The sequence below is a fragment of the Heliangelus exortis genome, chromosome 1 (genome assembly GCF_036169615.1).
Source record: "Heliangelus exortis chromosome 1, bHelExo1.hap1, whole genome shotgun sequence".
In the NCBI taxonomy this organism is placed as follows: domain Eukaryota; kingdom Metazoa; phylum Chordata; class Aves; order Apodiformes; family Trochilidae; genus Heliangelus; species Heliangelus exortis.
In genome coordinates this window covers 132,419,179-132,444,381 of record NC_092422.1, presented here as the reverse complement: position 1 = coordinate 132,444,381, position 25,203 = coordinate 132,419,179, and the positions used below count along the sequence as shown (strand labels likewise).

Sequence of the window (25,203 nt, the reverse complement as noted above, 5' to 3'; positions counted from 1 at the left end):
CTCAAAACCAAGCTTCTTAGGAGCAAGAATAGTTCAGTCTTCAAACCACCACAATTTTTTGAAAAATTTTTAGAGGAACACACACCTCAAAAATACAGCCAATTTCAGTATGTTGCACTTCAGTGGTCAAAGTCTTTCATTACGGATAAATGAAAGGCATGACAATCAGGATTACAAGAATGCTGCTTGCGGAGGAGTCTAACCTTGGCTGGAAGTGTGGATCAGATTCAGCCTAGAAAGTCAGAACTGGTTGAACAAAGCTGGCTTATGCATTCCTGCTTTGGAGTAAAAACAAAACTAAATTGGTTTAAATGTCTGAAGAAAATCTCAGTTATTTGGGGGTTATCAGTATGGCCAAACCACACATTTAGGACATAATGTCTATCCTAAAATTCAGTGGATTAATCATTAGCTTTTATCAAATTTTGGACCAGATCTCTAATAAAGAGACCAGTAAAACTTTTTTTCAGCACTAAAAAACCCCTCAAAAATGCATTTTAAGCTCCTGCTTTTATTTTTCAAAGATCAGACAGACATTTCTAAGATGTATTTTAACTTGATGGAAATACTGCTTTGATATATATATCTTGTAACATCTTATTTTCACAATGTCTGCATTATGGGCCAAGTTCTATTTTGCAATAGTCCCTTTTTAACTGAGCCACATAAACAAAACAGAATTCTCAGGTAAGCTGGGAATAAAAATTATGTGGCAATGCCTGGATGGACAATATTAGCATGTCTACCATCATGGCTCAGAAATGAACATACAGGATCATGGGCATTACAATGGCTGTTAACCCCTACTTCAAAATTGAATATCCTGTTTTTTCATCATCTCTACTTTTTTCTGTGTAATACTAAACTGAATGGTATTATATGCTTCTGAGCAACCAAGAATCTCTCAGCACAATGGGTTTGAATCTACAGCAAGAAGAGGTAATCAATTGCTGCATATCTTCAAAGGCTTTAGTTTTCTGGGCTTATTTGAAAAGTGAATACAAGCTGTAAGGGTTTCACAAAACAGCAACACTGTTAACGAGAACTGGAAATGATTGGCTTGTGTGAAACTAATGAGTATCTGACTGCAGATATGTAAAACAAAAAACACTGAAGAAATTTTTCTGGTACTACCGGCAACAAAGGACTGGAATTACTTAATTTGGCACAGAGGGTTATAATGGTTTAATATATCCAGTGGAAAAAGTAGGCCCAACACAAGAACAAGGTAAGAACACTTTCAATGGTCTGGATTAGGAAGATGAAGTAGACTGCTGATCACTCTGAACACAAGAGTGAAGGTAACTTGTCTTAATTTATTAGGAATTCCTACCAGGAAAAGCCCAAACTTTTGTTTTTCTTTACTGACTGGAGAGAAATCATTGGGTTGGAATTTTTTAGTTGTGTTATCACAGTTGACAAGAGACTGGGCAAGCTAATATGAATGTGATACAAAAATCCACAAGCAAGATCTCTGTGGCATGGTTCACTTCATATGCATTTGACACTGATAACACTTGAGTGATGTGTCTGTTTGTTATGTGCATATATGTATTTTTAGAGTTCCATCAACAGCAATACAGATAACCAAGGACCAGAAGTAATTAAAGGAAGAGAGAGAATTAAAAGAAATAAAGAAATAATGTTTTTTAAATCCAAATGCTACTAGTAATAAAACTAAGACAGGAAAACGCTCTTGCAGATAGAGTAGAATATTGCTCAAAGTTACCATGACAAAATGGATTTAATTTTTTTTTGCTTTTTTGTTTTGTTTTCAGTGATGCGAGATGGAAAGAGTAGGTGACAAAATGCAAATGAATCTTAGGGAAACCAACCAAAAGTTGTCAGTACAATAGCCACCTAAACTGCAGAGGACTGTATGCATTCCTAGCTTAAAACAGGCTGTATCTTTGCATGAAGGGCAGCACCATGACTTTGCATATCTTACATGGGGTTTTTGGTGTATAAGAAGCTAAATGTGCTATAAAAAAAGGGAGGATTTCACTTTGAAAAGCTTATAAACTATTTCATAAGAGGCTGGATACCTAGACAATTCTTTCAATCATCTTTTAGATGTATTCATGCAAATGCACAAGATCTATGGTGCATCAGTTACAGAGTCTCCATCACTCCTCAGGAACCTAAATTTTCTTTTAATCCTGGCCCATTATAACTAGGGTCACTGCCAAATCCAGGTCTCAAGAATGCACCAGCATTCTTCTTTTGATGTTGTGCTTGATTAGCTAGTTTTTGCAGTTTACTTTTTCTCCTCGGTGAATGTACTAGATAGCGTAAATAAGCAACCTGTAGGACTCCCAATTTTACCCTCAGCCTTCAGGGATGCTAAATTTAAGAGTAAGGAAACAATAATTAAATGCGATTAGGACAAGAAGCCTTGATACTATGAAATATGGACTCAATTGTCCTTCAGACAGACAGAACAAGGCAGCAGTATTTGGTTTTGATTATAGCTTTACTTGCAATTATAACAAACATGAGCCAGTATTCAAACTTTTAATATCCTGCTGCTTAACTATTTCCAAAAAGCAATCCAGCTCTTTTAAACAGTCCTTGTTTAAAAAATTCGTTTGGCTCTGTCTCTGCTTAGAGAAGTTGTAGCCTCATGGTAACTCTTCTGTAAGTTAATTTCCAGAATCACAAGTAATTGTATTTTTTTCAACTAAGTGTTTCCGCATGTGCCAGAAGTGTCAGGCTGGCAGCTTTCCTGCACTGTTTTATCTGGTTCCCACAGTAAGTATGAGAGACAAACACAGGAATGTGCCTAGTGCTGACTATGGCCATCAAGCATACAATGATACTTACAGCTCTTCCAGGAAGCGGAGATTGTGCACACGGTTTGAGGGCAGCTTAGTAATGTTGTTCATACTGAGATCACTGTAGGGGAAAACAGACAGAGGCTTAATATGGCACGCCACAACTGTGGTATCCAGCTGTTCATTCTGCACATTTTTAAGTACTACACTAACAAAAGTTAGTTCCTCTGCCAGAAGTGATGAATCATTATCTAGTTAGCACATTAAACATTCTTTCATATGAACACAGCTTTGTCAAACCAAATACAGGCTGTAGCATGTTATTTCTTTCCAAAGATTTTGGAATGTTTTATCATGCTTTATAAATCAGCTGGAACACTAGGCAACCCTTTTAGTCTACATAATTTTAATAAACCACTGTACTGTATTAAAATTTACTTGGAGGAATAAGGGAAAATGCCAGGCACATCATGCGTCCCCAAAGCCCGATTAACTACAATCAAAGGAGTGTCGTATTTTCAAATAATAAACATCCTCTTTTTAGAGTGCTCTTTTTTTGCAGGTTCTCAAATTGCATTAAGTAAGTGAAATGAACCATAAAACAAGGCTGTAATGTGATCCTGCTCTGTAGCACACTTCCTGGTGGGGTTTCATGGTAGTTCCTGGCACAGGAAACAACCAGCCATATCAGCTCTGTCAGAGCTCATTCAAGCTATGTTTTAAACTCAATTTCATACACCTTTTTATTCTTAACATGCTTTTTAATTGTTTTCAGTTGTCTTCCACATGCCCCACAGTATCATTATAATTGCTTTACATTAAGTACAAAAACTGTAAACAGACTAAATAATAAAATTCTGAGTGGCAGACACGACAAACAACTCTATCAGAATTCATGTAGACTGTTAAAATTAAAATATCAAAGAACTCCATATTTTATGGAAACATTATTTGATAATTTAGAAGTCCCCGCTAATTGAACATATATATAGTTTCCAGCTACTTTGGGTAGTATTTAGACAATTTTATTTCTTCCAGCTGTTGACAGCTCACAAGGTAAGTAAGTTATCTGTACTTTGGTAAGTAGACATCCTATTCCTATTCCATCTAGTTCTTATTACTCACAGTCTGTTTCACATTACAGAATACATGTTTAAGAAAGCATAGTTAATTCTGATGTTTGATCTTTTGCTGAATTTTAAAATGTATAATTTAAAAACATGCTTCCCATAGAGATTTTGAAATAAAGGAAATGTGTTAATAACACTTTACAACAACGATCAGATCACTGTTAGGTAAGGTCTCTGCACTCACAAAACCAAGGTATAGTTTGAGAACTGCATACTTATTCAATTCATTCTTTACTGTAATACTTAATACTGTATTCACCTAATTCTTTCATACCATTTAGTAGGTTCTTACCCTTTTATTTCATAAAGGCTCAAAGGATTTATTCTGGAAAAGGAACAAAAACATGGATATATTTGGCAAAAGAAAAACTCATCCAGGTAGTGAATCATGTGCTACTGAATATTAAGATAAACCCAGTATTTTAACAATATCATTCCGATAATGGATTTTCAAAATGTCTTCATATGTTTTTGTAGACATACCAAATCACATTTGAGACTTAAAAAGCCAGTCCTGGAGGAAGATGGGAGTGATTCACTTTTAGAGGTACATATGTTTAGGGAATTCTACAAAATCAGCATTAATCAGCACTCTGGCTGATCAGGGAAACCTGAAGCCTGGCTTTTCTATATTGATTTATATTGGTAGCTGGCAGTACTCATCTGCTTATATCACCCACAGGAACCCATGACACCAGTCACAAGCAATCTACAGACCAGACCCGAATATGTTAAAAAGATCAGAATAAGAGAAGCAGGCTTTCATTATGAGTTTTGATGCTCAACTAGAATATCTACAATACATGCACTTTTCTTTATAATGTTCTTATACCCCAAACGTGGATTTACCAACAGTGAACTCCAGTGTCCTAATCTTCTCTTTGGACTTCACTCATGTGGTGAAGTACATGCTCCACACCATATGATGGAGAAGAACCTCTTCATTTTCCCAGTCTACACTGCAGCAATTGCTAGTACTTTTTAAAGCTACCAGTTAAATAACCTAATTCTGTTACATCACTTCCTTTTTTCCCATTCTTCTCTGAAACATAACATACAAAGATGTACAGAACTACTAAATATTACTTATGAATATTTCATAGAATCACAGCATCATTTACATTGGAAAAGACTCTTAATATCATTGAATCCAACTGATAATCTAACACTGCCCACTCCACCACTAAACCATGTCCTTAAATGCCATGCTTACAGGGAGGGTAGAGGTATGAGAAACTCTTTCCAAATCTGATCAATCATGTCTTTCCAGACTAGTTTACAACATACTGTTAACTAATGCAGAGGCCATTCCAGCCTATGCTGGTGATGTTTTATTGTTATAACTATAAGGGTTTAAGAATATAAGGAACAATATTGTAGGGAGAGGTAATACCTTTGATTGGGCTAACTGATACAGCTGGTAAAACTCAAAAACTTCCAGGCACAAAAATAAAAACCATCTACATCTTCCAACTGTCCCAGGTGGCTTAATAGGCAACATTATTTCTCCCTAAAATCCTCACATCACACTGCCAAAGCAGTAGTTCATCTGTGCTAACAGTTTTAGATTCAGAATACTTCTTTAGGTCAGAATCACCATGGATACATTTCATAAAATTTTTGATCACTGAAAGAAGTCCCATCCCAGAGATACTTCTGGGGCCATGTTTGGATAAATATGACAAATTAAAAAGAGTTAATGCAATGCAACCAGTCACTGGGTCTCCTGTGAGCAATACTGCAAAGTTTGAGCTGCTGAGAAAAAATTCCTCAGAGTGCTCCAGAGAAAAGTAAAAGAGGTTCTCAGCAAACTTGCCAGCCTTTGGACCACATTGTTAAGAAACTAGGATGAGATTTATGGCCACTAGCTAGCTCAAGCACAGCCAGAAAGAGCTAGCTGGTGAACTATAGGCTTACATATTACTACTGTGAAAACCAGTAACAGTTGTAATGGGTATACTTGTGTCCTGCAGCTGCAACACTTTCTTTCCACACAGTGCATCAAATGGGTTTTCTGATTTCTCCTTCCAGTGCTAGTCTGTCAAAATCAGCAATTTGCTCTTTCTCAAAAAGAGAAGGGGATGAAAGATGGCTTGTACACCAGAATTTGCTAAAAACTATTGAAGTTAAGGTACTAGATCTTTAACAATCCTGGTTCTGATTTTGTATCAGATCTATTCCCTATCTTCCATTCTGTGCCTGTGCACATACACTCAGAACCAAAACAGCTGAGATTGCAAACGTTTCTTGTCAAACTTTGTAGACTCTCACAAGCTTCAGTGATGAAAAACAATTATCAGAATACTGAAAACCTTTAAATAAGTTAGTGTAACAACAGAACTACTCCTGTATCCTACCACCAAAGCACATGCAAAATCCACTGATGTCAGAAGGAGCTGCATTTGAAGAATATACTCTGAGTTTTAAAATACTCCTAATGTAAACAGCAAGAGTACTAGATCTACCTTTATGAAAACTACCTGCATTCTGAGCTGATGTAATGTACTGGAAAGGTGATTGGTTATTTTGAATAGTCAGATGAACACAGCCTGTTCTCCCAACAGCATTCCTGCAGCCTCTGGCCAAGTGCTGACTATAAAAGCAATGTACCAGCAAGCAAAACTGTTAGATTTTGAAATGATAAGTTTTGCTTCAATGACTGCATTGGCAACACAGCTCACTATAATGATACCTTAGTTATACTCTGTGCCAATCAGTCAACACACCGTGCCTCTGTGACTTGCAAAAGGAATCTTATCTGTGATTTTTGAAGAATGCAAAATATTGCAAGCTGCATAATGCATATATCTGTTTTTTCTTGGGGATGACATGGGCAAATTCTGAGCATTTGCAACACAGAGCCCAGGAAGCCAAATACAATAGGTCTTCCCCTTCTCCCAGTTTTGTTGTCCATACATATACATGCTGAAAGAATACCCAGTTACCATCTTAGAAGTGAGTAGTTCGCAATGAACTGTGAACAATGAAATGTGAAAGCCAGTAAAGCAAGCGAAGTAGTTCTTAATGTATAATAGATGAGTCTTGAGGCCAAGTTACTAACCTGTTATTAGTTGTTATTACAAGATATGTTTCAATGAGACTTCATCTTGGAAGATCAGTTTGTCACATTACATTGAAGTCTGAGAACAAAAATCTGTCTTGGGATATATGTGAGGCTTCTATTGACTTTTAACAACCTGTTAATCTGCTACGAGGCTAAATTCCTATTACAAGGAATTGCACAAACTTGTCTACCCATCGCAGAGCTAATACAGGAATCCAATATTAAAGTATGAGTTTTGTAGACTATCTTTTTCTAACAGTTGCAACTTGTTTGATTTTTAGAAAATGATCAAGACTTATTACCCAGATTATTAGTGGTTTTTTTTGTTTTGTCATGTTTTGTTTTCCCTCCAGACCTGCTTTAGCCCAACAAGATGCATTAATTACTATTTTTATGGAAGTCTTTTAAAGATAATGGACTCACATAAAAGTTCTGTCAATAGGCTGAAATCAGTGAGTTATCACCAGCTGAGAACAGCTCCTGAACTAAGACCAGTTCCTGAATCCATTTACAGCAAAATTTTACACTATCATATATAGTAATAAGAAGTATTTACTAGTGTAAATGCTCCACTATGGATATTAAAAATAAGTTCATCTGCTATGGCTACTTAAAGCAGATAAATCTATTTACCAACACTGCAGTAGTATTACTTCCTATTTCTTATAATAAATTCCTATAGCATGTTTTCATTCCAGGGTCTCAACAAATAAATAGAATAAAAATTACCATTGTTTTATGGAAGGGAAACCAAGACACCTAATGATGAAGTGACATGCTCACAGTCAAACTGCTGGTGAAATGCCATGGAGGAACCAAAGACTGATGATGGCTTTCGTGTCCAGTGCCCTTTTCAGACCACACTGTCCACCCCATGGCATTTATACTGGTTTTCCCAATGGTGATGCATAAGCTGTCAACAGCCTTAGAAAACAATGACCATATTTTCATTATGGTTGGTCCTGGATCATATTATCCTACAAAGTCAACATGAAAATGGCTAATCATGTATTTGCATGTTTAGTACACCCATGCTGAACAGCACAGGGCAGAGTATGAGCACACATAAATAAGCATTGTAAATGCTTCCTGACAATGAAATCTCAAAACTAGATTTCTTCTCAAAACTAGATACAAACTTCATCTGTGATTCTTTGAAGGACTCTGTAGTAAAGTATGATTAAGATGTGAATTTCCACTAAATTATCCACATTTGAAGCAGCACATCTTTGAAACTGGAAAAATTTTCTGGAGAAAAATTGGCAGATTTGCAGGAAGAAGCAGTAAGGAGATAGTTGAAAAAGACATCACAAAGAGCAGGCAAACTATCAAGGTATTCATGGTATATTACAAGTGGCAATAGCATGGACATTTCTGCCCTTATGCACATGGATAATCAAAAATGCTAAAAGTAAGTATTTAAAAATGCACTATCCCACATACTATTTGTAATAGCAAATTATAAAAAACCTGACCCCATTCTATACTTTTAAAAATTAACACAGAAATTAAACAAGACTGAAAGGATTCCTTGTTACTGACTTTTTTACAGAAATTTCTGTAACTTGACATGAAAGTTAATTGTTTCTAGAGACCTAACACCTTTCTATTAAAACATGTCCTACAAAGAACAAATGATGTTGTGTGGTCGCATGAGAATAAACCCTGAGAGTATGTGTGCCTGTGCACCTCCTGAAGAACTTGATGGACAGTAATCCCACTGTCCCACATGTGTGCTGTGCTTATCTTCTTTTACACAACAGTGATGTGTGCTACAGCATTGCACTATACTTAAAAAAGGTATAACCAATGCAATTGTGGTTGTTCTCCACTGGGTGAATACTAAACATCAAATCCCAGCAAATCAGGCTGATAGGCCAAATTGGGATTCAACACAAACTAACAAAATGCTTTGTTTAAAATAGTTCATTCTCATCACCTGTCTGTTGGTTCCTCTAATATCACAGACAGCAAAAATGCCTTACTACTGCAGAAGCTATGTAACACAGTAATTTTAAACAGCATGCATTATTTCTGAACATAGTAGGCAATTTTGTCCTATAAACCACCATCAAAGACTTACTTATATCTAGACTGTAGAACATTTGTAAAGAAAACAGTAAATGCATGATTAATCTTCTCAGGAAAGCATTTTGCCATTCAGTTTATCCAAGACTCCAGCAGAGGGAGCAGAGCAGAATACACAATTAGGGTGAAAAAGAAAGATCAAAGATCAGCTCAAACACACACACTGCTCAATTAATCTGACAAGTACTTGACATTTTATTTTTGGTACAAATATTCTGGCTCTCCGCCTTTTTTGTATATCAAATACAGGATTCTCTCCAAAATTAAATCATCCATTTACTTTCAAAGATGATTCATGCTGTTCATTTGGTGCTGAAGACTCAGTTCTCTAAGTAATAATTACCAAGGTAAGTAACAAAAACATTCCAACACGTCAATCATTTACTGTACCTAACCCACATATTTTAAAGCTTAAATAACTAAAGGACTACTTTATAATACAGAAGTCAGCAGAAGCAATTAAAAGAGAACCGAATGGAATTCCTCTTCTTCCTATGCTCACGAAATGAAATGATATTATTTTACTTTCTGAGTTGTTACTTGTTTCTGCTGCACAAATTCAAACAGATTATACATGTACTGTGTACAGGATTAATCTTGTTAAAATACCGAAACAATCCAAAACAGGAAAACACATTAGTTTTTAGTCTAGTTTATGAAAACAACTGCTGAAATGTTTATTCTGGTTTTCATCACTACCTTTTTATTGTTTATCTTATTTTTGATGAAGATCAGTAAAGTTAAATTGAGAAAAGATATTTATTAGAAGTGACCTAGTCTGGGAAAAAAGTCCTTGGCATCTCTTAGTTTCAGAATATTTTCTGCAACTGTAGAAGTTCTTTATTTTTGTAACTATTTGTTGCACAAATGACAAAAATATAGGACAACGTTTTTGTTTTCTGAATGAACGGACATATTCATCCAGTTTAGAAACTATGGGTACAATTTCTTTCTAATTCCAGGTTTCATCCCTCTGAATTCAGTGAAGCTGTTCCTAAATTATGCTAATTTATATAGAGGAGAGCATCTGCAAAAAAGGACAGCACAGTTTGCTTATTAGTGTATTACACCCTGACTACAGCAAAAACCAATTAAAAATATATCTGAGTGCAGACAAAGATTCAAAATACAATCCTAAAGTAATGAAGTACAACCTTCCTAATCAAGTATTATGGATCACACAGCCAACTGGGTTGAATACGCAACTGCAAGTTATGCATATCATAGACTGTATGTTACACAAACCAATTTTAAAACTCAGCCTCACCAAAATATCCAATATTACTTCAGTAAGGCTGCTACAGGTGGAAATGAATCAGGATTAGCCTGGTACCATTTGTAACAAGATACATTCTAAGCTACTTATTTTGGTGGTCTTAATTTGCATGGATTTGAAGAACTAAAAAGCAAAGAGCTTTTAGAGCATCTGCTAAAACACATTCTAATATTGATGGTAGAAGTCTGAGGATCTGGAAATCTACATTTAGAGCAGGAAATATATATCCCACATAGCATAGTGCAAAGGTCCCCAAGGTTCAGATGTGTGAGGTGGGTCCAGATCTGCAAGTTGCACTGCCATGCTAGGTGCCCTCAGACAGGGAACTGTCCCAGCTACAACAGGATGCTGTACAGATTTCATAATGCAGGTTCTCTCCTGCATCAATGCTGCTTTTGTGTGATGTAATGTAGTGATATACATACAACCTGGGGATTCCCAAGCTGGTTCACTGGTTCACATACTTTAGATTGTGTGAAATTCTGGCTTGGCAAGGGAACTGGCAAAAATGTCATCCAACAAAGGCAAGAGCCCACTTCTTTGATCCCAGAGATCTTCATCTCTGAGTTCTCAGTGAAATTCTCCTTAGCTTCTTCACTACTCTTTTCTATAGGTTCCCATTTTCCTATGCATTGGTGGTGAATTATTTGACTTGTTTTAACACAGCACTGTCTCTCCAGCTTTTATTATACTTTAGTTGTACTTTGTGTTCTTGAAGAGTAAGTCAAGAGTTTTAGCAGAGAAAAGGATGCTACACTGTATCACAACTGTCATACTACTAGCACACTAAATTTCATCCAATGTTGCTACCAAAATATTTACTTCTGATCTCCCCTGTCCTCTTTTTTGGACTGAGTTGGCAATTGATCTGGATTAAAATCAGTCCAGCAGGATTTAATCCAAATTGGTTCCCTGAGAGGGTTAATTGCACACCCGGGGTTTTTTTCAGTTGGCAGTGCTGGCTTAGAGCAATGCAGGGTGATCATATACCTAGGATGCAAATATTATGAACCTTCAGATACACAAAGTTGTGGATATTTATTTCTTTTAATACAAACATCTTCCCTTTATGTCTGACAGAGCTTGTTCTCTGAAATACAGAGGGGCTTCAGATCCACCAGGTCCTGGATGGCTTACAGGATGTTCCAACACCTCCTACAGAGCTCAGGACCTGTCAGATTTTTCACTGAGAGACCGAACACTCAAACTTCTGCAATAGGAAGTGCTAGGAAATATGTATAGATTGATTCTTACAAAGATAATGCACTTAAAAATACTGCATTTCTCCCTCAGGTAATTATTATTATTTTTGGGGCCTAAGTGTTCAAAATTCATTTTCATCATGAGATACTGTTCCATGAGCTGGTATAAAATAGTCCGAATATACAATAATAAACATTACATTTTTAATCTCATACTGACATCACACATAACTGGCTACGCACATTTTGTTTGCTTGTAACTGAACAGCTGCCCTTCAGATAGGCAAAGTACTGAAATACTTGAGATGTATTTCAGTTTAACCTGAACAGTTCAGGTTAAGGAGCAGGGTTGAGATGTGCTAACTTACCCTACCAATGAGAACTCTGGTAGAGATCTCATGTTGGATTGGACTGGCATTTATTTTTCATGCTGCTGTACCAGCAAAATCTTCAGGGAAAAGGGCTGTGCTTTGTTTAGTATAAAAACTGTCCTGTCCTTGGATAAATTATTTCCACATCCAGCAACTTAAATTACTAGAATCAGAGTTGTATAATTAAAAAGTGGAGGCAAAATACTTCAGGACCATTTCTACTAAGATCAGCTGGGCTGTTCAGAGGATAAGCTAATATTTAGTATGAGTAAAGGCAGCAGACTCTGATCCAGAATAAATGATCCCTGTTTCCTTCCTTTTATTCACAGTGTTTACATAGTCCACTGTTTAACAACCTCATTTTGAGGCCAGTGACCCACCACTTCTTGTGATTGTTAAAATGATCAACAGAAAATCTCTTCAGGGCAAACAATTAACTGTTCAGTGCTGTTCAGTCAAATTCACTGCTGTGTCTCAATTTCAGGTTTCAAATATCAGATTTAGGTCTCCCTGTAGACAAGATTGAATAATAGTACAAAACATCAATAGTAAAACCAAACCTTTAACAAATGTAAAGAATTACTGCCATCCCTATTGCACTTGTGTGCAAATGTAAAATAAGTGTGTCCCTTACACTGCCTGCACCTGTGTGCTCTGATTTTTTTGCAGATGAAATGAACTTTCCAAAATCTCTTTTCTTTATCTATTTCAAATGGTATAAAAATGATGGAAACAATCAGTCGCCCTATTATTCACATCTTAAAACTTGTTACACAGCAAGTCAGTGTCAGCACTAGAACAGTGCCTGAGGGTAAACACCTGGCTCCATGGGTGATGGTAGGAAAACTTCCATTGACTCCCATGGGAGGAGGATGTCATCCCAGGCCTCTAAGTGCCTCCTGCCAATAGACAGTATTTCACAGATGTGGAATCATGCAGCAGGCCACTGCTTTGCCTGGAGTAGTGAATACAGTACCACTGGGTTCACGGGGAAGGCTTCTACAAATGTTTTCCAGCCTTTTGATAATTTCTAAAATTTGCTGAGTTGAAGCTGGGATGGTGTTGGTTTGACTCACTAAGGAAAAACGTGACATTTTTTCTGCTGATGAAATCATCCTTATACCTTTTTTCAAGTGAGGAGGTTCAAAAACCTTAAAAAAACGGTTTATTTCAGTTTCTTTTACTTCCATATTGTTCACTGGTAAAGCCTTCCTTTCTTTTCTGTTTGATTGTCATGCCTGCTCCAATTCTTTGGGTATTTAACTTTTCTTTCCTGGTATTCTTCTTCCAAAGTGATGTGCTGATTCTGCTCATATTTCCTTCTCACCCTTCCCACCCTCTCTTTTTCATAGCATTTACTCAATTCTTTCACATTAAGTTCAGCTTTCCAGCCAGCTCCATCAGGAAATCAGAACAGTCTTCATTGTGATGGTTCTTTCTGGGCAAATACAAATCAATATTTTGGGACTAGAAGGCTTACACACTCTGGGAGATGGGTCATAGGGTTTATTTGCCTTGTGATGAACAAGCAGCACAATGAACACAGCAATAGCTGCCTCCTACCTGACATGACCACTGGTTTCACCTTGTACAAGAGCGCACAAGGCACTACTTGCCACATACTGATATTGCTATATTCCTTCCCCAGATGGTCACAAAAGGAATGCCAGCTTGAAAATGGTACAGGTAGAAATATAATACAGGAAATAAAGTCAAGGCACTCAGTATGCAGAAGCAGGTCTACTGCTGAGAGTTCTTAGCCTATTCTACATCTCTGCAGAATCTAGTCATCCTTGCCTTCCCTTCACGAGGATTATGGAGTTGGTGGGATGCAAACCAGTGTTCTTTCTTCACACCACACACCAAGTACAAACTCCCTCAGCCCACAGGGTTGCTTTGTCCTCCTGCCCCATGTGGGGTGTGGTGTGAAGTTGAGAGGTGAAGGGTGCCCCTCTCAGTCACAGTCTTGGCATTTGGATCTCAACTTTCACATGCTCGTGCCAGACTGAAGAAGACAACACCATGTGGCCCTACATGCTTATTACTGCTAGTAAGAGGACTGCAAAGGGGCCTTTGTGGCCATTTGTCCTGTCTGAAAAACAGGAACCTGTGGGCAACGTCCTGAACAAAGCCCCGGGTTTCCAGCGGGTTCTACCACTTTTTTATTTGAGCACTTTCATAAACTCTTCAGAATTTCCATCTCAAATCCTGCAGATTCAGCACAACACAGGAAAAAACAAGGACTTCAAGTGATCCTGACCTTAAATTAAAACCTCTAACCAAAACAATGATCATTTAAAGGTGTCTTTTTTTCCAACCTAATCCCATAATGGACATTTTTTAATAGAGGGATGTGGTTTGAAAATGAGCTTTTAAATAACCAGAGAAAACAAAGTACACAGAAACAGGTTTTTAAATGGCTGCAGAAAAAAACCACATGCCATTATTTTAACTAAACTCAAAAGCTCAGGTGATTTGTCTTGTCACAGCTATAATGTATGTGCTTACTTTTCTTTAAAAGCCAGTGTTGAAGAAGGAAATGGGAGCATCATTAACAAATGCTATAGGGCACAGAGCCTTAGCTATTTTTTCATTCTGTAAAATTTTCAAACTCGTATTTTTGCTGTTTCCAGCCCCCGTATTAAAAATCTATTAGTAGAAAGCCTATTGAAAACATGGCCATGAGCACAAGACACTTTTTCTGAAAACACTTCTATTCAGTTCTCATGCCTGAACAAAAGCAGATTGGCACATTCAGTTATATACAAATGCCTTTGAAAGGGATCCCCCTCCCCTTTCCCATAGCCACGCGTTTCAGGGCTCTATGTTCAAGGCAGCCAGTGAAACGTTTGAAGAATCCTGGTAGAAGCCCTGGGTCTCCCCACCCCTTCAAAGTCCTACTCTTCTATAGTGGGAGGATTTCCCTCTAAATCCCTTTCAATAGCATATTGATGGCTTTGAAAGCTTAAATGGCATTTGTTAACCATCAGTAAATCTTGAAAACTGTTTCTGCAAATAGCCCAACTCTGAGTCTCAGCTTTTCCCATTAATCTGTACCTAAGGCCACTGAAAACTTTTTCAGAGCCTAGATAATGCCTGGATTAAAAGGTCCATTCAGAAGGGAAAACTTTAGCATTCACCTTGTGTACATAGCCATTTCACCAGTGGTATTCATGGGCTGTTATTTCAGCTCTGCATTTGTCCTGCAAACAAGACATTTTGCCACAAAGATTTGGTAGAGACATTCTTCAGTGAATTACTGAAACCTAGCCCAGCTATTTGTCATGGCTTGTTATTTTTATCAAGTGTAATCAGTGCAAATATGAACCCTAGACTGACAACTTTACAGTTATGTCGCTATTTTAAGAGTGGAAGGTATGTTTCTTCTAATTCAACAATGAAAATGATCAAAGCACAACCTGATGGCTTTATCTAATGGAACAGTCTAAAATTTCCCATAAAGACTTTTTGTTTTACACTGAAAATAAAGTTAAGAACTTCACCAAAAACATTATTCAACATTTTTACTTTATGATATTTTATAAAAATGGTATATATTTACAAGGCTTAATAATTTATGTCACATACTGCTCTGTGTTCATTTTTTAGTGCAGTTCTGTAACAATTCACTTTCTCCAAATATAGCAAATGGACAAACTTTAAACCCTCAGAACCTCTGCCTCTTGGACCTTCGTCTTTTCTTACATCCTAATATTTGTGATCTCTTTCTGATTTTTTTTTTTTTTTTACATTTTACATTTTACATTTTTCATCCAGTAAGCTATACCAAAGCCAAGGTATGAGCTATTTTGAAGGGCACAAAGCACTTCATCATCATCACCATCATTATTATTTTGTTATTGAAATAATAAGGTAAAAATGTTTATGCATCACAGAAAAGAAGAAAAACAGAACAAGATCATGCACTGGAGTCTCCAGGCAATTTTTTAGGTGTCAGTGACACAAAGGTAGACAAAATTTTCAATGCAGTCGAATTTACCCCAGTCTAGATACATCTCACTGTCTGAACAAATCAACTTTCTCACTATACTGGACAACTTATTTTGAATATCAAGAACACCCAACTTGGGGATTAGTTAAGGTCACTGGACATCCCTCACAAAGATACAAAGATTATCCTTCCCTCTAGTTTGTTGAAAGGGAGATGCTTAAGTCAAGGATTTATAAATGCAAAATCACATGAACTGTGGCTACAGGGCACATCGTGCATCTGCTTCTTTCATTTGTCTTACTGGCCACCTGTGTGTGAATGTCCCACCCATTTTTTATAACAGTGGAAGAGACCTCATAATTTACATGTGAAAACTCTCCGCATTTTGGATGTGGCATAACAAAACACCCACACTCAGCCCAACTCACTGCCAAACTAATATAAAGCCTACCAGACAAGTTTAAACAGAAGGGTTTTTCTACTCCAAACCTGTCTCCAGCCCCCCACCTCAAGTTGCTGTATAATACAGTAATAGTGGAGTTCTCCATGTGCCTTGACGATTTCCAGGGGAACTATGACTTGGCTCTTGGCTAATTAAAAGTAAACAAAGCCAGACTTCTTTATCCATGGATCACTTCTTGAGATGGCTTAAGGTATCCTGCCTGATTTCCAATGAACATCCTCCACATTTGTAGGGGATGCACACTTCCTGCAGAGGCCATATCATACATATCCCACTGCTGAGATAACCAGCAGTACCTTAAATGGCCTAAGGCAGGTATGTGTGAGCATCTAAATGAAGTTCCAGCTTCATTAAAGAATGAAGATTGCTAAACACAGAAACGAGGAGTCAGTCTAAACTTCCTTGGTTACCTGAGACCTCCATGTAAACCCAGTAAATATAACATTATGACCTATGTTATGACCTGTTGCCTTTAGAAGGGACAACAGAAGGCCATCTAAGATGCCCTAAGGCAAATGTATTAGACAGACCTATGCTCAGTCAACTGCATTGACTTCTGAGACTGGGATTCAGCACCTAACACCCGTAAGTGAGCTGTCTGCAGATGAAAAAGGTTTCTGGGATCCCAGTGTACTCAGTTAAAACTAGAAATACTTACCTTGTAGAAGTGACTTCCTTGGTCAATGCTCTCCAATGACTAGTACTAATATGACTATTAGGAGAGTGACACACTATTTACTCTAAACAGCTGCATTTCTAATCAGAATGTTAATCTGGAGCTAAATATGAGTTCAGTTGATTTCAGAAGCAACTAAACCGCAAGATAAAAACTATGCAAAATTTTTGTATTACTGATGGTGCAAGGAAATTAGACAAAGAAATCTGCTTCCTTGAGTCCTTCTCTACACCAACACAAGTTTTCTGACATCTGAATCATACTGTAATGCCTTGGTGCTCACTCAAGCTTTTCTTTAAATGAAAGAAACTAAGTTTCTTTATGTAGAAAAGTGACAAGTTGTCTTTACTTTCATGAGTATATGTTAAGACTTGAGACTTGACCAATGGGCTTCCTTTTATTAAGATATAAACACATACGTTTTCCTAGAAATACAGAACACTTAGGAAGGACGGTTTAGTAAAAATTGGTTAAAACCCTAATGAAAGTGAATATAAGTTAGGCTGTAACAACACTTAAAGACCTTTGAAACCTTTCTTCTGTGTAACTCGTTTCACGAAAGCAGGCCTTCAGGAGCCCAGCTTCATATGAGTTTCTATCTTGTAATCAGACTTCTCTGGATTCAATGAGATGGAACAAGTTTCTCTCCCATGCAGATTCTTAGGTGTCTCTAGACAAAAAACACACTTTTTGGCAAGGTTTGTGCTCAGGTAAGGTCAGGGTCAGTGCTTAGCTGATGGCTTGCAGATGATTTAGAACATGGGTAAAGCTCATACACATCTTGCTAAAAAATTCTATGTAGATGTGACTTTAGATGTGTGTTGAATCCTTTTGGACTAGAAGCAAGTGATTTCACAAAAGTGTGACATATTCCTTACAAAATTACTTTTCTGCATCATTTTGAGAGTAATGCATTTCTGTGTTACCACAACAATATTATTTATGAAACCTTTGGCCTTGTAATGAATGGAATGCTGTTCAAGAAGGACAAATTTCAGGGTCAGTGTTTTCCTCTTGTAGGAGTCACAGATCCTCTAATTTCCTCACAGTTTTTGTTCTGAAAAACAGAAACTAATTTCTGTGCAACTTGAAAAGCAGCACAAAAGCAAACCCCTGTCCTTCCTCAGATTTGTGAATAGCAGCTGTAGGAAACTGCACCCTATCTCACATCCTATTAAAAATGTGATGTAATTCAAAGGTCTGTGAAAGGATTGCTATCTCTTTCCTTGGGAGTGCCAGGGGAGCAATTTCTGCCCACTCATACCCAAGGAGCACTGGAGAGGGGCAGGAAAAAAATTTTTGGGCCTAAGTAATTGCTTTCTCGCTTTTCCCTCCTGCACTTTTTGTACAGTAAACTTCAATTAAGCGATGCTTTTCAAAGAACAACATAAAGTTAACTACTATTTAGGAACTGAGGAGACTGTAGAGTGGGAATAAAACTAATTTTGCTGTGACACTAAGCAATGCAATAAGAAAAGGGAAGAAAATACAGGTTTGAATCTCAGTACAATGTTTTATCTATGAGGTGGTGCTGCCTCCTTAAGCAAAACAAATAAATATTCCCATACTAACTGCAATTCTTGGAGATATTTCAGTGAATGCTTCTGCTTCTCTTTTTCCATCAATTTTTGTTTTTGTGACCATGTTCTCACATTCAAACTGACATAGCTTTTGTAACTGATGCCACATGGGTAGAAATGCAAATACCGCAGATGTTCACAATGCCAACATATTTTAGGACACAGAAAGACCACTGAAAAATCTGTTATCTAGTTAAGTTTACCAGTGCTATTATTCAGGAACTTTTATTTTTTCCCCAAATACTATTCAATCCATCTTGCTGGCAAGGGAAATTAATTTTCCAAACCCAGTCTTTAAAGGATGTTATTTTTAATAGGAATATCTTTGCGATAGAACATCTGCACCTTTTTTTATATCCACACCATAAAATGGTTTTCTTATTCATCACAAATAGCAGTTTTATTTTCCTATGAAATTTTTTATAGAGCTTGCCTTTGTATTTTAACAGTTCCTGACACAGTGGATCCACAATCCCAGTTATGGTGAGGACTGCAATACAACTGTAACACAAAGGGTAAGTAGGGTCCTTATGCTTATATGACTTTTGAACTGTAACTTTCAAAATACAAAATGGTAGAAGTGGACAGAATTAATAAACAGGCTGTCTGTAACTGCAGCCCAGTGACTTCTTCAAAGTCGTATGTGATGGACAATTTAGATATGTTTGCTTATGATAATGGGCTTGTTACTGACAGAGCACCAGACTGCTGATTGGAAGCAACCAAACTTAAAGAAATACAGGAACACATATTCTATGAAAGCTTATCAGTTTAATAATCCTTGTGGAGATGGCAAGTAAATATTTGCAAAACAATCTTCATTATAAAGAGAGGGATTGAAACGAGGGATTCCTGCAGCCTACTGACTTGAGTAAGACTATCTGAATAAGTTCTGTTTGACTGGGTAAAGATGGCAGTTCTGCCTCCTGGCATTTCATTAGATCTGTATACCAAGGGTCTTATAGAGAAACTTTGTATTTTTCAAGGCATCTTGATTTATACATAAATGGAATGGCCAAAGCTAAAGAGAAGAGGAGTAACAGCTCCCACAAAACTTAGCTGAGGCATCCCACACCCCAGTGGATGTGTCAGGCTCACAAACACAATTCATACCTACTGAACTGCACAGTCATTACCTAACAGAATCATGAGACGGGGATATCCAGTAATGTGGCTTTGACTATAGAGTTTTTCATTTCACCATGTGGCCCTAGAAACTCTCATTTTAAAGCCTTATGGTAGCAGCAGATCCAGACTTTAATCAACCACTGAAATACTCTAATGCCATTGTAGAGAAAGACACCAAAATGCCTTGGGAAATCAAACAGCATTCTCACAGAATAGCAGACATACTGTTTACATGGATTGTCTTTTTTCCACAAAAGATTCCTAAATATATTAATAATGTAATATAAATAGATTATAACTGATGTGAAATTAACCGTAAAAAATGGTGAGCTGAGTAGCATTGTAGATCATGGTGTACAATGACATCCCAGCCCATAAAGCCACCTTAATCAGGGCCTCCCTCCTGTGGCACCATCCTATTTTCAATTAACAATGCTTTCAGATGAGCTGAAAAGCAGTACTTTGCTCCCACCATTACAATTTCTGCTCTTCTTTTCTTTACCCTTTTCAAAAACATGAAAGCATTGGATTGCTAATTACTTTTATCCAGCCCATAGGAAAATTAGTTATCTTCCTGATCAAAGCAAATTAGCTGATTAGAATGCAACAGTAAAATCTCCATACTTTCAATTCCACCCCCTTTTCTCTCAGAAATGGGGCCTGTGTCAAATATGTAGGTATTTCCCACGGCCAGTCTGGACTCTGTTTCCAACAGGCTCTGGGGCTGGGACAATGGTTCTTACACAGACACTGAAGTTCTTTAGTTCAGTCATTGTGCAAGGAAAGAACTGGTAACCCCTTAGCTAGCATTTGATGAAACATCTAGATTTACATATTTTCCTAATTGCATTTTTTGAATGTGGGTGAGATTTATCTGATGAGAGTTAAATGCTTGCTTTCTTCTACTACCCAAAACACAAACCTGTGCTCTCCAGGCAGAGCTGCATTTGGTTCTGGTCCTAGCATTAAAATTTTGTTTTTCATTATAGTGGGACAAAGCAACATCTACCTTTACTTCTCAGAACACTCTCTAAAGAATACCTTGAGTAGTGCTTCCAAGGTGGCTGCTGCATTACATTGCATAACTGAATACCACTGCTAAGGAACTGACTTCAGCAGAATTTTTTATCACTCTAGCATTTTCCTATTCACTTTTTATCCTTCATAGCTCACTTCCCTTCGTGTTCTATGGCACTAATAGATAACAGCCAAGCTATACTGCTACTTTATTTATAACCAATTACTATAAATTAACAGTAAATCTCACATTTAGTTCCATCTAAACATCACTATGCAGCTGCCCATTTGAAAATAAAATGGTTGCCTTCTTTCACTTCAGTGGGCACAACACAAAACATCCATTGAACTTTTCCTTCACTGCAGCTGCCAAAGCCCAGCCGACTTTTAACAAACCAACCAAGCGAAATAACAATGCAGCTGCAACATTTTATGATATTTCTGTTAGTTCTCTTTTGAGACTGAAGGTGTTAATTAGGAATCAAAGAATACAACCCTGCCAGCTTTCTTTCACAAACTATACACTGGCCACTGCAGTTTTCAGAAGAAAAATAAATCTAATAAAGGGACAAAAATGTTGCTTGTCACACCAGTAACATGTATTTAAGACCCTTTGATCATGAGCTTTTTATGTAGTCTTGTCAGACAGGCTGAAAATATTTTTCCCTCTCTTTTCTCCTTTCTTTAGGCTTTTCTGAATACTGATTCTAGGGTTGTCAGGAAAGGTGAAAAACTCGGTAGAGGCTGAAATGGTTTACTGGGTAAAATGGCTTTGCTGAGCAAGCTAACTTTAAATCAAATGAGATCATTATTGTTCACTTTTCCGATTCAAGTCTAAGTTATTTTGAAATACAAATTCTCTCTTCCTGTTACAGAGCTCAGAATCATTTAGTATTTCAGGACTTAAACATATGCAGGCGTTTTACTCTTAACACATCAAATGTTTTTGTGGAATCTCATTTTAAACCATCAAAAATCATGGTTTCTTGAATGCTGCAAAATATCCATTACATTCATAGTTTCACGTGTGTACCATACAATATATATTCAATATTTTATTTACACTTATTAACCATAATAGTATTGGAGGATTGTATATTCAATGGTAGCAGCATGAAGTCATTACCTTTGATCTTCAGTCAAAGTTAAAACCTTAAAATAGGTTTATGAAGTTAGCAAAATTGAGAATTAGTCAAGCTTACTAGCTTACCCAGCAAGAGCTTTCACTGCTAAATGCACAAATCACTTCAAAATCCATTAATCCTGCCAGGGAATGGCAGAAAGAAGCTCTAGTTGTTGATTTAATGCTAATGAATTGAACAGGCTCTGAAGGCTACCTGCAGTGTTTTCTAAACTGTAAAACAAATAAAGTCAATTTTAAGAAATGCTTTTACAGAAGTGTATGTAACAGTTTTCCTTGCCTTAAAATCCATGCAGAAGAAGCAAGGCTTTAAAATACAATTCTATTTATCTTGTTATATGCTTAATATAATTCCTTTTAGTGTTGTATATATAGAATGTGTTTATAAAACATCCTTGGGGATTGGCTATTTGGTAACCAAGAAATAGAGAACTGGCTCAAAAACCTTAAAATACAAATCTTGGTAACAAAAAAAGGTTCTGGTCAGCTTTGTCACGTCATTTGTCTCTTGTAAAGTGCAGTCTCTGGCTACCTAGGCATATAATGAGATGATTCTTAATTATAAGCATACATTTTCTTTAGTGCCGCAAGTGTACCATTTCTTACATTTCTGAATTTTTAAAAAATAAAGCATACAACTGGAGAATGGTTTAAGTTTTCTTAGAAATGTGAAAATGTGCACCTCTGGGTTTCTGAAAGTATATATAAGATGATAAATGTGACTGCTATACCTCTAAGTAGGTCCTTGAAGAGGACAAAATTAGCCCTCCTGAAGTCCAGAGATGCAATCCTTACTGCTTCTTCATGTGATACTAAACTCTACCATGTCATGATCACCGCCACTGACTATCATGTCCTCAACCTGATCTTCTTTATTTGTTAATACAAATACAAATGTCCAACAACACACCTTTCCTTGTTTGCTCTTCCACCACCTGCATCAGGAAGTTATTGTCAATACACTGCCAAGAGCCTTCTGGACTGGGTGTGCCTAGCTATGTGGCCTTTTCAATAAATATCGGGGTGATGGAAGTCACCCATAAGCACTATGCCATGTGATCTTGAGGCTACTTCCAGCTGTCTGCAGAAGGTATCACCAATGTTTTCTTCCTGGTTTGGTGGTCTGTAGTGGACACCCATATGTGCATGCCCCTTAATTCTTACCTATAAGCTTCCAACATGTTATTCCTCCCTCCCTGGGTAGAGCTCAACGTCTTCCAGTTGCTCTCACATATAAATAGCAACTATACCACCTTGCCTTGTTGGTCTATCTTTCCTAAAAAGTACATAGCCATCCACGGCTATATTCCGCTCTTGTGAGCTATCCCACCATGTCTGAGTAACAGCAATGAGACCAAGGCCCTGCCATGAACACAGATCTTCCAACTCCTTCTGCTTATTCCCCATACTGCATGCACTGGTGCATAAGCATTTCAGAGAGGGACCTGAGCATGTAGTTTTCACCCTTGAGGGGTGGTAGGCCTTCTGATTCTCAAAAATGCTACCACGCTGCCCCACAAGTGATGAGCTACTACACCCAGGGGCCTCACTAGCAAGCCTGGTTACATCCTCCTCCCCCCCCCTCCCTTCAAATCTGATTTAAAGCTCTGTCAATCAGCCCTGAAATATCCTGTACAAAGACTCTCTTCCTCCTTTGAGAAAGGTGTTTCCCATTAGGTGCCAGAAAGCCTGGTGCTGTATAGCCATGCCGTTGTCAAAAAACCCAAAATTATTGCAGTGACACCAAATACAGAGCCATGTATTAAAAGACTGTATTATTCTCTTCACTCCAGTGTTGCTGCCTGCAACTGGGAAAAGCAAAGATAATCTGTGCCCCAGAATCCCTCACCAACCATCCCAGGTTCTAAAGTCTCTTTTGATCAAAGTCTCGCTTTGATTTTTAGACCACCAGTCTCAGCTTGCTCTCCACCTCCATGGAAGGTCAGTAACGGGTAACAGTCTGAGGACCATACCAAACTAGGAAGTTTCCCAGTGACTGATGTCTTTCACCCAGGTTCCAGGGAGACAGCATAATTCTCTGTGAGGAGGGTCTACTCAGCATATTGGACCCCCTGTTCCCTTCAGATGGGAGTCACCCATTGAGTATAACCCTTCTTTTCTTCCTTATGGATGTAGTTGTAATCCAAGGGTAGGTCTTTCTGACTCTGGTGTAGGCTGCCCATCATGTACATCTAGTCTCTCTCAACCAGAACCTTGTATCTGTCTTAAACTGCCTCTATTGAAGAGGGACTCTTAATACAGAAGCACACTTTTTCTGAGTTTCATATTCCAAATCCAATCTTCCAGAAAATTCTGAGCACTATATTTCCATTCTGTGAATTCAGAAACTTAACAAGCAAGGGCAAGCTGCTCCTAATCAAAGAATTCAGCTGCAAAAAAACAAGTTATTTTCCCAGTGCTCTGCATGGCTAAGTGAAATCAGCAATAGTCAGGACTCGGGAGGCTCATGAGTCAGCACACATAATGGCACCTTTAAAGTTGACTTCTGGTGGTTTACCTCTCCTATTGTTTTTCCTCATAGATCTAGCAAGCCCTAAATCTGTTACTTTTCACAGCTTGGAGAAAAACTCCATTTTGGTTTCTTATGGTTTTTTATGAAAATATTCTGTGCTGACAGGACTAGAAAATATATAGATAAAACGTATCAGAAAATTAAGCATACATGTAAAGCTTTCCCTTTCCTGTTTCTCTTCTTTTTCACTAAATCATCAATTTTATAAGATTTCATTAATTACCCTCAAGTTCTATCTTTTGATTGAATTCCATGTGCCTACTACATCCTTATTCTGTTGGCCTTTCAGGCACAGTAATTATAGCAAAACAAAAAAAATGGCTCTCAAAGTAAGCTTCTGCAATGGCACCAAGTTTGGATTTCTTTGATTATTTTGGTAAGTAAAGAATTGGAAAAAAAAATATATTGTATTCTCTGAACACTCACTATTTATTTGGAGAACTCAATTTTAAAGCAATTAAAAAAGCTTACCATAGAAGGATACAACAAAAAAAGATGAAGATTATTTTGTTTAGAGAGAAGATGAACACAACAGTTATACTATATAGATGCATATTGTGATTCATACTCAAAAGCTAAATCTTATAAAAAACCCTCTTCCTAGATCTGTAATAGTAAATGGAGAAGCTTGAAGAAGTTTTATTGTCCGGTGTGAGGTGTCTCTTTCCCACTTAATAGTTTAAAAATGGTAAGGATAGAGGTCTTAAAAGCCATATAGGCACTCAGAGATGCAGATAGCAGACATAGACTTACTATGAAGGGACAAGTCCTGAGTAAATGATACGGTGGTAGTAGTCCCACAGCTGGA

General features: G+C 37.4%; 1 protein-coding gene across 11 annotated transcripts in view; it reads right to left on the bottom strand.

Moving 5' to 3' along the window:
• LGR5 (leucine rich repeat containing G protein-coupled receptor 5) overlaps positions 1 to 25,203 on the bottom strand; it is an 89,824-nt gene that overhangs the window by 51,847 nt on the left and 12,774 nt on the right. For 6 of the 11 annotated variants that reach the window (XM_071766829.1, XM_071766857.1, XM_071766887.1 and 3 more), the window contains exon 2: positions 2,824 to 2,895. In XM_071766829.1, coding sequence (XP_071622930.1) covers positions 2,824 to 2,895 — 72 coding nt within the window. Of the gene's footprint in view, positions 1 to 2,823; positions 2,896 to 4,196; positions 4,230 to 25,203 lie in introns of all 11 variants that reach the window. The other 5 variants (XM_071766819.1, XM_071766868.1, XM_071766847.1 and 2 more) reach the window with 1 other exon arrangement.